Source organism: Heteronotia binoei, chromosome 10 (assembly GCF_032191835.1).
Source record: "Heteronotia binoei isolate CCM8104 ecotype False Entrance Well chromosome 10, APGP_CSIRO_Hbin_v1, whole genome shotgun sequence".
Lineage (NCBI taxonomy): Eukaryota > Metazoa > Chordata > Lepidosauria > Squamata > Gekkonidae > Heteronotia > Heteronotia binoei.
In genome coordinates, this window is record NC_083232.1 from 12,795,272 (window position 1) to 12,806,986 (window position 11,715).

At 47.9% G+C, this 11,715-nt stretch overlaps 1 protein-coding gene across 1 annotated transcript in view; it reads left to right on the plus strand.

Moving 5' to 3' along the window:
- OXSR1 (oxidative stress responsive kinase 1) overlaps positions 1–11,715 on the plus strand; it is a 177,522-nt gene that overhangs the window by 129,804 nt on the left and 36,003 nt on the right. Inside the window, exons 8-11 of the mRNA XM_060248292.1 lie at positions 1,943–2,044; positions 5,462–5,595; positions 8,419–8,467; positions 11,392–11,457. Coding sequence (XP_060104275.1) covers positions 1,943–2,044; positions 5,462–5,595; positions 8,419–8,467; positions 11,392–11,457 — 351 coding nt within the window. The remainder of the gene's footprint in view (positions 1–1,942; positions 2,045–5,461; positions 5,596–8,418; positions 8,468–11,391; positions 11,458–11,715) is intronic.

Consider the following 11,715-nt stretch of genomic DNA (forward strand, 5'->3'; position numbering starts at 1 on the left):
TAATTGACCCCCGCCAGTGTTATTTTTTAGAAAACAGATATTAAAGGTACCTTTAACTATCAAGAAAAAACGAAAATTGATTAAGGAAAAAAAAAAAAGAAAACCCTTCAAAAGTTATATTCTTGTCTTAAAGGTCTTAATCTTCAAAAATTGTCCAGTGTCCTTTTATTTTCCACTCTTTTTCTACATATCTTCTGAATTTCTTCCACTCCCGATTAAAGAGTTCTAAATCGCAGTCTCTTAATTTTCTTGTTAGCTTGTCCATTTCACTCCATGACATAACTTTTAAAGTCCAGTCCCACTTTTCTGGTATTTTTTCTTGCTTCCACAACTGCGCATACAATGTCCTAGCAGCTGAGAGCAAGTACCATATTAAAGTTCTATCTTCTTTTGGAAAATTCTCCATTTGTAATCCCAGCAAAAATGTCTCTGCTTCTTTTTTAAATTCATATCCTAGGATCTTAGATATCTCTTGTTGAATCATCTGCCAAAACATTTTAGCTCTTTCACAAGTCCACCACATATGGTAGAAAGAGCCTTAGGGGTCTCGAGGTTTTTCATGCCTACTTGCCTGGACCCTTTTCAGTTGGAGATGCTGGGGATTGAACCTGGGACTTTCTGCTTACCAAGCAGATGCTCTACCACTGAGCCACCGTCCCTCCCTAAAGTCAGTACTGTCTATTCAGACTGGCAGCAGCTCTCCAGGGTTTCAAGCTGAGGTTTTTGACACCTATTTACCTGGACCCTTTTGAGTTGGGGATGCTGGGGATTGAACCTGGGACCTTCTGCTTACCGAGCAGATGCTCTACCACTGAGCCACCGTCCCTCCCTACTAGGAACACTAGGAACAGCTCCCTGCCCTCTGCTAAGTGGCAGCCTTTCAAACAGTGCCAGGTTAACAATTAGGCCAAGTAGGCACTGGAGAGGGCTCTCCCAGCAGCTGCCCTTTCAAGGACAACCTCTGCCAGAGCTATGGCTGACCCAAGGCCATTCCAGCAGCTGCATGTGGAAGAGTGGGGAATCAAACCCGGTTCTCCCAGATAAGAGTCTACACACTTAACTACTACACCAAACTGGTGTTTTGGTGTATTTCTTCATAAGGAAGACGAGGGTGGTTGGATGCTCTGGGTTCTCCATACAGACCCTTACAAGAGTGGTGGCAGCCAGTAGAAGGCCCTGCTGGGCCCCTGCTGGGTGACAGCTGCATAAATAACCATGTGTGAAAGTCACACTGAAAAGTGAACATACAAGTGACTCTTATTACTTGTCTGCCTTGGGGACCGTCTCTCCCCACATGTTCCCCAGAGAGGGCTTCGATCTTGCTCGCAAAACCTGCTGACCATCCCTGGACTGAAGGAGGCCAAGTTGAAAACAACAAGAGAGAGGGCCTTCTTTCGGGTACAGCTCCCCGCTGGTGGAACCAGCTACCAGAAGAGGTACGGGCCTTGCGGGACCTTAACCAGTTCCGCCGGGCCTGTAAGGCCGTCCTCTTCCAGCTGGCTTTTTAATGTGGAAATGATACCATCGCTATGCGAGCTATGTTATATTGTAGCGTCAATTAATCTGTGGTTTTAAACTTTGTTTTATCGATGTCTTAATGCTTAACTGAGTAATAACTGTAAATTGGGATATTTTATCTGTTTTATTATTTTATTATTGTAATGCTGCGTTTATGCCATGTGAGCCGCCCTGAGCCTGCTTCGGCGGGGAGGGTGGGATATAAATTAAAAATTATTATTATCATTATTATTATGGAGCTTACCCCATTCCATTGCCTGATGAAGCCTTAGTGTCCAGGCCCCCCGATCGTCCTCGTCGCTCTCTTCTGTACCCACTCCATTCTGCCCACAACCTTTTTGAAGTCCCAAGAAGCGACAGAGGGGCCATCGACACAGTGGGAGAAGGGAGAGGAACCTCTGACGGCCTTGTCTTGTCTTCCCAGGTGAGAGGCTACGATTTCAAGGCAGACATCTGGAGTTTCGGAATCACCGCGATCGAGCTCGCTACGGGGGCAGCGCCTTACCACAAATACCCGCCCATGAAGGTGAGTTTCTGGATTTCAGGTTGAAAGAGGCGAGCTGGTGACTAGGAAGCGTTTCTGAATCTCTCTCAACCTGTCAAGGCGGCTTCTGAAGCACGAGAAGTTACGAGTTTTTTTTGAACGAGAGGTTCCTTTTTCAGCACAAGTGTAGGCTGTAGTCAGGAGGTCTGCAACCAGAAGACAAAACTGTATTACCGGGATTCGAAGCTAGCTCCCTGCGTGTATTAAAGCGGTAGTTTTCAGGCTCTGTTTCAGGGAAACTGAGGGGTTTCTCCATGAGGCAGGAGGCCAGATTCTCTGAAAGACTGATTCCGATTTCACACTAGGGCTTGTTCCAAACGGAGAACCCTTTTGCCCCCGGCACTTCTTTCCGTTTTCTCACAAGCTGCCTTGGAGCAGTGTGTCGGCGCTCTGCTCTACCTGCAGCAAGCTTGCAAGAGGATCTTGCTTGCTGCAGAAAAGCGGGGTGCAAACTCGCAGCTCCGCGGTGGCTTCTGCGAAAATGAAGAGAAGCACCGGGAGACGAAGGGCGCTCCACCCGCAACAAGCCTAGTGCTAAATTGGTCTTGATTTCTTCTGATCTTCCCTTGCAAATATTTGTCTTCAGAACAAAATCTACATTGTCATTTGTCTGGTCCTTCCTGTAGCCTTTTGCTTCGATTGCCTTGGGGTCAGTTTTAGGCTCTTTTCTCATCCAGCTCTCTTTCTCCTCTAGCCTCATTGCCTCTCTTTCATAAAAGCATCTGGATTCAATCCCATGTATCCATCCTGTTAGCGGAGCTGCTTCTCTGTGGCAGAAGAATTCATTCCCTAATGTAAACTTCTTGCATCGGGGAAGATTCATTCCAGTGGAGGAAGGTGCTGTTAGAAGACTGGATCAGGGGAACTCACACACTTTCTCCATCTATTCTTCTTACACCTGAAAAACCTTCCCTGATCCTACGCACCATTCTCCTTCTTTGGGAACCGTCTAAACTTATGCTTTTGCTTGCTGTTGCTTAATTTTGCTTTTATAAACCTTGCAGCTAACAGCTCAGTTTAAAACACGCAGTGTTTTTCTTTATAAACAATTCATTTATTTTGGTAAAGTAAGGGGGAGAAGGGAGGGGTCCAGGGGTCGGGGAAGGGACTTTGTGTTAACAAAAAATATATCTTCCAGAAAAAAAACAAAAAATCATTTCTCCAATTAGTATTCAAATTGCAGACAATTCACCCAACTCCAAATTTGCATCACCTAGCAGTATTACCTAATATTTAGTCAACCCTCAACCTAATCTTTGCATTGTGCCTTCTCTTATCCCTTGTCTCATTGTTCAAAGTCTTGTCTCTTTCAATCCAGTTGTAGGAAGGAGGCCAAACTTCCTTTAGATTTCTGTTGCGGTCTTCATTAAAACATGCAGTGCGTTTCAACCCCGTGTGGTGTGTTCAGCATCTCATTCCTGTTTATGTTGTACTTACTTTGGGCCAGGGCTTGTTTAGGTGTGATGCAAAATCGCAAATGAACAAACCGCTCTAGTGCAGGGGTGGCCAACGGTAGCTCTCCAGATGTTCCCCCCCTACAACTCCCCATCAGCCCCAGCCATTGGCCATGCTGGCTGGGGCTGATGGGAGTTGTAGGCAAAAAAACATCTGGAGAGCTACCGTTGGCCACCCCTGCACTAGCGCTTACTATCTCAATAAATACCAGATGCTTGGCCTGAACAATGGAGCGGGAGACCCTTGCCTTCGTGCCCTCTTTGTGCATTTCCCAGAGGCTGCCTTCTGTAGGAAACAGGATGCTAAGCTAAGATAGACCTTTGGTCGGATCCAGCAGGGCTGCGTATGTGTTCCTTCCCTTAATCTCTAACCCTTTCCCAGCCTTTCCAGTGGAAACCTAGCCCCTGTGGGGGGAGGATCATATGTACATCACTGTGTTTGCCAATAGTTCAGGGAGCGCAAAGACGAGGGCTGCTACACCTTTCGAAGCAATTTAAATTTTGGTGGGTGGATGCAAATTGTTGAAGAATGAATTCATGATTGTATGCCCGTGTGTGGTAGTATAGTCAGGAAATCCTAAGATTGTCTGGTAGCCGGAAGTTCTAGTTCTTTTAGCTACTAGGTAGCGAGCTAGGTGTTTTTTTTTTAAATTTCAAAGTTTTATTTTAAAATTGCAAAGCGATGCGTATGAAGATAAATGAAAGCAATAAGAAGAGCAAGACAAAAAAACGCATCAATAAATTCAAACAGTAATTGCAAAGACATTATAGCTAAAAAAATAAGCAGCATAGGCATAATAAATCAATAAAAGTTGAAATCCACGTATTTCCTAGGCAATCTACATTACGTAGTATTTTGAGAAGCAACGTATTTTATAAAAGGAGACCATTGCTCCTTGAAACCTGCTTTATATAAAGGATTATCAGCTATTGATAACTGTGTTGCCAGTTTATCAGATATTAACAAATCTCACACCTTGTGAAACTGACTTTGAACTGTAGGCACATTCTTTTTCTTCCAACTTTGCGCTAACACTGTTTTTGCCGTTAATAATAAGATTGCAATTAGATTTCTACTCAATTCATTCATTTTTGTATTGCCCCCAAAGTTTAATAAAGCTGACTCAGCTGTGTTAGAAACCATACATCCAGTAATATCATTAGTAATATTTAAGATGCTATTCCAAAAATCTTTTGCTGGTGGACATTTCCACCAGCAGTGTATAAATGAGCCCAAGGACCCACACTGCTTCCAACAACCTGGTTTTGACAAAGATTTCCTATGAAAGAGCTTCTTTGGAATAAGATACCATCACGACCTGAGTTTGATCCCAACGGAAGCTGCTTCAGGTAGCCAGCTCCAAGTTGACTCAGCCTTCCATCCTTCCGAGGTTGGTAAAATGAGTACCCAGCTTGCTGGGGGGAAAGTGTAGATGACTGGGGAAGGCAGTGGCAAACCACCCCGTAAAAAGCCTGCCGTGAAAATGTCACCCCAGAGTCGGAAACGACTGGTGCTTGCACAGGGGACTACCTTTACCTTGGGAAGAACCCCATGGCGCAGAGTGGTAAAGCTGCAGTACTGCAGTCTGAGTTCCCTGCTCACAACCTGAGTTCAATCCCGGAGGAAGCTGGGTTCAGGTAGCCGGCTCCAAGTTGACTCAGCCTTCCATTCTTCCGAGGTTGGTAAAATGAGTACCCAGCTTGCTGGGGAGAAAGTGTAGGTGACTGGGGAAGGCAATGGCAAACCACCCCGTAAAAAGTCTGCCCTGAAAACGTTGTGAAAGCAACATCACCCCAGAGTCAGAAACGACTGGTGCTTGCACAGGGGACTACCTTTACCTTTTTAACCTAATAGTGATAGACTTAGATTTATATAATGAATTTGTCCAGATACCTCTCCACTGAAATCCAACCTTTTTGGTCCCGACTAATGTAATTCTTCCAGGTCTTAATGTTGACGCTACAAAATGACCCCCCCTCGCTCGAGACGGGGGTGCAGGACAAGGAGATGCTGAAGAAGTACGGGAAGTCCTTCCGGAAGATGATTTCGTTGTGCCTGCAGAAAGATCCGGAGAAAAGGTAGCGGGAGTGGAGTTGGAGAGCCCATTCAGTCCCGCTGGGGACCAAAGTTGCTTTATGAAAGTTGGGTGGGAACAGGGATATGGTGGCTGTCTGCAGATCTGCAGGGCTATCTGTCCCTTGGTGGCACTTTTTCCCATCAAGGGATGGAGAAGGAGAATTATTTGATACTAACAAAATGACATAAAAATGTTATAAATGATATAGAAGAAGAAGAAGAATTGCAGATTTATACCCCGCCCTTCTCCTTGAATCAGAGTCTCAGAGTGGCTTACAATCTCCTATGTCTTCTCCCCCCACGACAGACACCCTGTGAGATGCGTGGGGCTGAGAGGCCTCTCAGAGCAGCTGCCCTTTCAAGAGCAACTCCTATGAGAGCTCTGGCTGACTCAAGGCCATTCCAGCAGGTGCAAGTGGAAGAGTGGGGAATCAAACCCGGTTCTTCCAGATAAATGATATAACAATTTATGGGTATTAGGCAGCTGGGTGTGACATAGGGGGAAGCACTTTGGAAGAGCCAGTTTGGTGTAGTGGTTAAGTGTGCGGACTCTTATCTGGGAGAACCGGGTTTGATTCCCCACTCCTCCACTTGCAGCTGCTGGGATGGCCTTGGGCCAGCCATAGCTCTTGTAGGAGTTGACCTTGAAAGTGCAGCTTCTGTGGGAGCTCTCTCAGTCCCATCTACCTCACAGGGCGTCTGTTGTGGGGGGGAGAAGATATAGGAGATTGTAAGCCACTCTGAGTCTCTGATTCAGAGAGAAGGGCGGGGTGTAAATCTGCAGTTCTTCTTCGTTGGGCAGTGCATGGATAGGCTAGGATCAGGGTTCACATCCTCACTCCCCTGTTGGGCCAGTCCGATGTCCTCAGCCTAACCTACCTTACAGGGTTGTTGTGAGAGTAAAATCGAGGAGAGGAGAGAACCATGGAAGCTGCTTTGGTCCTCACGGGGAGGCGGGGGGAGGGTAGGGTATAAATAATGCAAGTAAATAAAAGCAAGTTGGGAAAGTCCATCAGCGCTGTCACCAGCGTGTGAGACAGGAGGCTGGAATGGATGGACCCTCACTGGTCTGATCCAGCAGGGCTCTTCTAATGTTCTTCTCAGGGGAAGGCCTCAGGCTCTATGCTCTGTTGTCGGCTCTCCAGAGGAGCTGGTTGGCCACTGTGTGAGACAGGAGGCTGGACTGGATGGACCCTCACTGGTCTGATCCAGCAGGGCTCTTCTAATGTTCTCAGGGGAAGGCCTTGGCCTCTTTGCACTATTGTTGGCGCTCCAGAGAAACTGGCTGGCCACTGTGTGACACTGGATGCTGGACTAGATGGACCCTCACTGGTCTGATCCAGCAGGGCTCTTCTAATGTTCTTCTCAGGGGAAGGCCTCAGCCTCTCTGCCCTATTGTTGGTGCTCCAGAGAAACTGGCTGGCCACTGTGTGACACAGGATGCTGGACTAGATGGACCCTCACTGGTCTGATCCAGCAGGGCTCTTTTAATGTTCTTCTCAGGGGAAGGCCTTGGCCTCTCTGCCCTATTGTTGGCCTTCCAGAGAAACTGGCTGGCCACTGTGTGAGACAGGAGGCTGGACTGGATGGACCCTCACTGGTCTGATCCAGCAGGGCTCTTCTAATGTTCTTCTCAGGGGAAGGCCTTGGCCTCTTTGCACTATTGTTGGCGCTCCAGAGAAACTGGCTGGCCACTGTGTGAGACAGGATGCTGGACTAGATGGACCCTCACTGGTCTGATCCAGCAGGGCTCTTCTAATGTTCTTCTCAGGGGAAGTCCTTGGCCTCTCTGCCCTATTGTTGGCCCTCCAGAGAAACTGGCTGGCCACTGTGTGAGACAGCAGGCTGGATGGACCCTCACTGGTCTGATCCAGCAGGGCTTTTCTGATGTTCTTCTCAGGGGAAGGCCTCAGCCCCTCTGCCCTGTTGTTGGCCCTCCAGAGAAACTGGTTGGCCACTGTGTGAGACAGGAGGCTGGAATGGATGGACCCTCACTGGTCTGACCCAGCAGGGCTCTTGTAATGTTTTTCTCAGGGGAAGGCTCAGGCTCTCTGCCCTGTTGTTGGCCCTCCAGAGGAGCTGGTTGGCTACTGTGTGAGACAGGAGGATGGACCAGATGGACCACTGGCTTGATCCAGCAGGGCTCTTCTGATGTTCTAATGAAAACACAACAGGAAATCAAAAGAGGAACTGGACAAACCAGACGCAGCAAAGAAATCAGTATGCACATCTAAGTGACCCATCACCCACAAACACACTGTGCCAGTCCCTGCACAAATGCCAAAGGCTTCCTAGGCTCATTGAACACTGCTAGATTTTGGCTGTCCAGAGGAACTGGTTGGCCGCAGTATGAGACAGGATGCTGGACTCGATGGAATATTGGCCCGATTCCTCGGGGCTCTTCTAATGTTCTCGCGTCCCCTGAAATGCGTAGAAATGTACAAGAACACACAGTGACCAGCTAATACTGTGGAAGCATATAAAAGACTCACGCAGTTGACATAGGTTGCCTGCCTCTTCCAGTGTAAAGTTAGGCAGTTGTGTTGCATAGCTGTCACTTTACGAGCTCCTTCGGTACAAAAAACACTGCCTTGGGAGATCCCGCAGTACAGCTGATATGTGGATTGAAACGTACACATCTGCTGGAAACAGCGGTCTCTCTCCTAAGCCAAATTCTTGTCTTATGACTCTTCCCCCGGAGTTGGGCCAAGCTATTTAAAGATTCCTAAAACCTAGTTTGTTTTGCTATAGGAAGGAAAACAGAAAGATTTTTTGTTTTTAATGGCTCTCTTAATGTCTTCCCCCTCTCTCTTTTTCCCTTCTAGGCCCACAGCAGCTGAACTCCTAAGACACAAGTTTTTCCAGAAAGCAAAGGTACAACTACCTATGCCTTACATGTATGCCTTGCATCGTAGACTGGTTCCTCCCAGATCTGATTCACCAGTTGCTCTCTTTCTTGAGATCCGTTAGATCTTATCCAATTCAGCAGTCAGAAGCTCTTGATTTGGAGGTGGCGAGGGGGGGGGGCGGATTTTCAGAGTTAACATGGCTTGAATTGGGGCAAGTTGGTTGTAACAGTCCTTGCCTTCCTGTTGAAGCACGCAATTGCGATTAGAACAAAATGAATCAAACAATAAAACTATGCAAAAATAGGACGGAAACTGCAGGGGGCAGTTGGGGGGTTTGGGGGAGGGGGGAGGAAGCAAATGCTCTCTTAAATACTCAGTTGGTGGGCTGGACAGCCTCTTCCCAAAAGCCGATTTCCCAGGTTGCGGTGCCAACACAGAGAAGGCCCTACCAGGTTTTGTCTCCCACACAGAAGGAACTAAAGTAAGTCCTCTCTGGCAGATTTTAAGATCTGGGGAGGGTCATATAGAAGGAATGGCTCTCTGGGGAGATTCCAGGTCCATTAAAGGCTTACACGATCATAAACAACATGAATCTTCAACTCGTGCACGCTGGCCCATGCAAGTCTCCTGTGTTTCGCTGAAATTCAGCCTCGATGAATGGCCGCTCTTGTTCTAGCTGCAACTCCCAAGCTAATTTTCAAGGGAACGGCCAATGTATCACGCTTGACACTGGAAGTTAGCAGTGCTTAGAGGAAGGCGGCCGCGTTCCCGTGCCGAAGGCATAGGCCAGAGGCCCCCGTCCTTTTGGAGCCTGCGGGCGCGTTTGGAATTCTGACCCGGCACAGCGGGCACAGCAACGGAATGGCTGCCCGCAACTTACTTTATTTATTTATTTGATTTCTATCCCGCCCTCCCCACCGAGGCGGGCTCAGGGCAGCTTACAACATAAAAACGTAGAACAATAAAATTAATAAGTATTAAAATACATATTCAATAATTTACAGTAGTTAAAACAATTAAGACAGAAGGAACAGAGACAGTCTATAAATTTGGTGTTAATCTGATGGTGCCGGGCTTCCTCCGAAGTTCTTAAATGCCGGTCAGTCGTATGCTAATTGGAAGAGGACAGTCTTGCAGGCCTTGCGGAACTGCCCAAGGTTCCGCAAGGCCCTCACTTCATCCGGGAACTGGTTCCACCAGCAGGGGGCTGTGATTGAAAAGGCCCTGTCTGGTCAATTTCAGTCGGGCCTCCTTCGGCCCGGGGATTACTGGCAGATTTTGTGATCCAGATCTAAGTACTCTCTGGGGGAAATGTGGGGAGTGACGGTCCCTAAGGTAGATAGGTCCTGGGCCATATAGGGCTTTGCAGTTGCACTGCAAAGACCCTTGCGCTGTGGGGGCAGCTGCTACTGAACAGCCAATCAGAAGCCTTAGTGGTCAAAGGCCCTACCTGGACCCGTCTGTTTCTTAAAAACACCTGTCAGGCACCAGAAAAGTGTTGGTGGGCATCACGTGGCATAGGCAGCCCAGCTGCCGTCGTTGTCTCAGCTAGTGGAAGATTCTCCTTGCCAGGGTTTTTTTTTTTGTAGCAGGAACTCCTTTGCATATTAGGCCACACGCCCCTCATGTAGCAGTCCTCCTGGAGCTTACAGAGCTCTTAGTACACGGCCTACTCCAGGAGGATTGGCTACATCAGGGGTGTGTGGCCTAATACAAAGGAGTTCCTGCTACAAAAAAAGCCCCTGCTCCTGGCCCATCGTGCCTGCCATCCTAAGAATCCTGGAGAGCTTTCTGGTCAAGGAGTAACTCCAGAGTTTCCCCTGTGTTTTCCCCTTCAGAAAGGGAGAGCGATCCATCTAAAACAGGGGTGTCAAACATGCAGCCCAGGGGCCAAATCAGGCCCCTGGAGGGTTCCAATCAGGCCCCCAAGCAACTGGTTGTTATCTGCTTCCTTCTCCCCCTCTCTTGCTTCCTTCTGCATCACAGCTTGCATTGCCAGGCTTGCTCAATCACACAAGAACTACAGAGCAAAACCTCTTTTCCCCCCCGTTGTCTGAGGCTCCTCCCTTGGGGAGGAAGGGGAGGAGCAATAACTTGCTCTGCCAGGCTCTCTCAGTTGCACAGCAGAGCTACTGAGCCAAGCATCTCTTCCTTCTATTGGCTGAGGCTCCTCCCCCTCTTCATCTCCTGGGGAAGGAAGGAAAGAGCCAGAGCTTCCTTTGCCCAGTTCCTTAGATCCCATGGGAGAGCTGCAAAGAAAGCACCTTTAAGACCAATGAGTGCTAATGTTTTTTTTTTAAAAAATAGCTTTAATTGTGTTTGTCTGTGTCCTTGATAAAGCTTATGTCTCTGCCACCTAATCTTAAATAGATACAGACACGGACTGGCCCAACATGGCCCGGCCCAAGAAGGTCTCATTTATGTCAGATTCGGCCCTCACAACGAATGCGTTTGACACCCCTGATCTAGAATGTCCTGCCCTGAGTTGCCAGCCCAGCTCACCCTCCGAAGTTCCGCTTCCTGATTCAGCAGGCTGTTTCTTGTGCAGTCTGTTTTGTAGCAGTGCCCTGGGACCTGTTCAAAGAAACCTGCTAAAACTTCAGTATTCGCTGAAAAAGATAAGTTAGCACGGTGAACTTCATCCCAGCAGATGTCAGAAAGCATCGGGGGGGATGTGTAGCCCTGTAGCTTTCCCCGTTGCTAATTTCAAGGGACTAGGACCGCAGACTTTTCCTTAGGAAGATACTGATGTGTTAGTTACTCGAAGCACTTCCCATCAAAAGCTTTTCTGATGCCATTCCAATAAAACCGAAGAAATAACCTATGCGGCTGTCATTCTCTTCCCCCCTCCCCAAATTCTTGCTGAGAATTATTCCTTGAGCTAAATGATCGCCTTTTGAAGAGCAGAAAATCCAGGCAGTAATTAGATTCTTTTGTTGTCTTTTCCAGAACAAAGAGTTTTTGCAAGAAAAAATGTTGCAGAGGGCCCCGACAATCACTGAAAGAGCCAAGAAGGTACCAGGGCTGTGTGTGTGTGTGTCCTTGGCCAGGTATGGGCTTTGGAGAGCCAGTTTGGGCTTTGGAGAGCCAGTATGGTGTAGTGGTTAGGTGCGCAGACTCTTATCTGGGAGAACTGGGTTTGATTCCCCACTCCTCCACTTGCAGCTGCTGGAATAGCCTTCAGTCAGTCATAGCTTTCGCAGAGGTTGTCCCTGAAAGGGCAGCTGCTGTGAGAGCCCTCTCAGCCCCACACACCTCACAGGGTGTCTGTTG